This window comes from Octopus bimaculoides, chromosome 18 (assembly GCF_001194135.2).
Source record: "Octopus bimaculoides isolate UCB-OBI-ISO-001 chromosome 18, ASM119413v2, whole genome shotgun sequence".
NCBI lineage: Eukaryota > Metazoa > Mollusca > Cephalopoda > Octopoda > Octopodidae > Octopus > Octopus bimaculoides.
This window is the reverse complement of record NC_068998.1, coordinates 49,685,712-49,688,878: the sequence shown is the minus strand read 5'-3', so window position 1 is coordinate 49,688,878 and position 3,167 is coordinate 49,685,712. Positions and strand designations below refer to the sequence as shown.

The window sequence follows — 3,167 nt, the reverse complement described above, 5'->3', positions numbered from 1 at the left end:
TATATATATATATATATATATATATGTATGTATCCATCCATATATAATTGTGTGCGTACATATACACGCATACATATATACATACACTACATACATACATTATCTATATATGCTTACATAATGTAATTAGACTTGCAATAATCAGCTGATTTATCAATGTCACCTGCAAAATATAAAATAATGTTATCTTATTTAACTTTTCATAGTGTTAGGAGTTTCCTTAAATTTCACATAATATATTATACCATATACGATAACATTCCTAAATCGTGTAATTCATCACAGACATTTGCGTTAATACGTGCCAAAAGTATGGTGATATGGCATTTGTATTAGTAGTATTATCGAATGTTAAATCTTATAAGTATCAGTGATAACATCCCATTAATATTGTGGTTGAAAAGAATCACCAAATTCTCCAACTTGAAAGGGTAAAAGCGACAGGGTAAAAGTGATAGAAGCGGTGATCGGAGCGCTGAGCTAAATCTCATTGAAATTTCAAGACTTCTTAAGGCAACTGGAAAACCCATGCAAGATTGATGTCTTGCAAAATGCAGCCGTATTGGGCACAGCACACATCTTAAGGAAAGTGTTATGTGTCTGATGTCCATCTTGGGACTTGACACTTGACGGAAGACTCCGGTGCATGTTTACCTACACTGTGTTGCGAATGAATAATAATTATGATGATAATAATAATAACAACAACAACAAAAACAATAATAATAATAATCATAATAATAATAATAATAATAATAATAATAATAATAATAATAATAATAATAATCACTTGTTCATCTTAACGGTCATAAATTTTTGTTCTACGTGAAAAACATGTTACCATTTTAATTGCAGTAAAATGTATGACTTAATGCAGCAATCGTACATCATATTGAATGCCGAATATAATGCAGATATATATTACAATTTTTGAATTATTAGATCTCCACTATATTTGTTGATGTAGCATGAATGTATTTGAACAAAAGAGAAGATATTTCCGATAATACATGGTAAGAAATATCGTCAATAATGGCCGTAAAGCAACAATGACACACAATCAACACTACGGTAGCTCTGCAGTATATCGTACGCAATTAAAAATAGATTTTGCATTCTCCTTCAGTATTAATTCTATACTAGGGTAGAGATATTGAATATTATTTTCAGCGGTTTTATTAGGATATCTTGATTATATTAAACGAATAGTTTACGCTACGATTACGTACCTCATTTCGGTGGTAATCGCTTTCGCTATGACTAGTTGTAACATGAACCTGAAATTTTAGAAATTGGATATTATATAGTGTGAAATTTTAATGCATAACACGTCTTCGAAATTTATATTAATATATTAAGATAAACATATATTCATATTTTCTGACCAGGATTATTGTTAAAGCAGACATTTAGTTAATCTTTGACCCTTCTCTAATTCCATGGCTTCTCAATAGTGTCCTGCATTCAGAAAATAAAGAACATGTTATGACATATGTTCATGTCATAGACCCTGAAGATGACAAAGGAAAATATCCAATGGATACAACCATTTTATTTATACAATGCATTTTCCCCTTGGCCATACGTTTTTAGTAATCTTGATCACAATCGCACAAATAAACGAGTATATATATTACGTTGGCAAATACGTTCCCGTCGTTCTTATTAATTTTGGAATTTATTGCGTTTTTAAATTTTGAAATTTCTTTAGCTCATGGTAAGTGTTCGATTTTTAATGAAATAATGAATATATATTACCGGACACCTGTGATGGTAGAAGTACACAAAATACCCAGCGCATGTCTCCCTTGTCCTCTTCAAGCATGGTCTATACCTCGGGTACAAACTGGACAAGTAAAATAAAAAGAAAGCAGTATTTAATACGTAAACATTATTTGATGTATTTGTTGTCCGATGTTTTCTCTGATTATGTTTAAAAGTCAAATCTCTCCTGAATTTCATGTTTTGATCAAGAATAATTATAAAGTCGAGTATGCTATATTTAACTTTCCATGTGTACGAAAATAGGAAAGATCATTCTTTCGTAAATGACTTGGAAGTGATATTCTCGTTATAACCAAAGCGTACACAAAAACATTAAGTCACGCTACGTATAACATGCTGGGGCTGAAAATAAATGTGAAAGCGCGGATGCATATCATGTTAAGGACACAGTAAACATCAGTCATGTTCTGTGAATATAAATTGGAAGACATTTGCAGAGCCCGTTGGACTTGGAATTAATCGATTAATAATGCACTAATTAGTAATAGTTAAATTTAAGTAGAGTATATGCATATTAACAGCTCCATGAAATGGGGATAGATGCCTGCTCCATGAAATTGGGATAGACTCACGTAGTAACTATTTGTTTCTCAAAGAAATGCACTATCAAATGTGGAGTGTTTCTCAGAGAGAAGTCAATGAACATGCCCATAATACCATAGTAATGTCAGAGTAATGTCCAAACTGAACCAGGACCACTTGATTTGAGCATTTACATGAGTTAGATAGCATATAGAAGCAGTTGTTGAAGCTTTATTGAATAACATTATAGAAAAGAATGTTTATCTTTATACTCATAGCAATCTTTCATAAATAATATTATTTCATTTTATAATATATATTTTTTTTATAAACATAAGTCTGTCTGGAAATAACTTACGCACACTGTATATGTATGTGTGTGTATGAGTGTTCATGTATGTGTGTGTATGAGTGTGCATGTATGTGTGTATATATATGTATATATATAAAGAGTGAACGAGAGTTTGATAGATAGGTAGATAAACAGAGACGTGTGTCATGTATCTTTATATAAGTATTAGCAGTATAACCAGACCTTGTCCGGGTGTGACTTATTATGCCATCTACGATAAGTCTTGCTAGCTGAAAATCAACTAAAAAAGAAAGCCTTACAACGAAAAAACCCTTATGATGTAAATATGTTCATAATTCAAAAGACGATGAAATTAATAGGGTAAGTCTGAAGGCTGTTTTGCGTAAAATTATTAAGCATACGTAAATTTCATCCGTGTAATTGGCTATAGAAATGCTTGTGCAAAACAACTTTTTGCGCTGCCCTGATTATACATAGCAGGGTAATCCCTTTTAGCAGGAGCTAGGACGGCAATTTCTGATGAAGCAATTGCTGGCGATCTGTTGCT

At 31.7% G+C, this 3,167-nt stretch overlaps 1 protein-coding gene across 1 annotated transcript in view; it reads right to left on the bottom strand.

Annotated features, from left to right (window-relative positions):
* Nucleotides 1–36: 36 nt before the first annotated feature.
* LOC128249910 (uncharacterized) overlaps nt 37–3,167 on the bottom strand; it is a 6,053-nt gene continuing 2,922 nt past the window's right edge. Inside the window, exons 3-5 of the mRNA XM_052974502.1 lie at nt 1,759–1,846; nt 1,230–1,277; nt 37–163 (exon numbers count right to left, since the gene is read on the bottom strand). Of these exons, the coding sequence (XP_052830462.1) occupies nt 104–163; nt 1,230–1,277; nt 1,759–1,846 (196 nt within the window). The 3' untranslated portion in view covers nt 37–103. The remainder of the gene's footprint in view (nt 164–1,229; nt 1,278–1,758; nt 1,847–3,167) is intronic.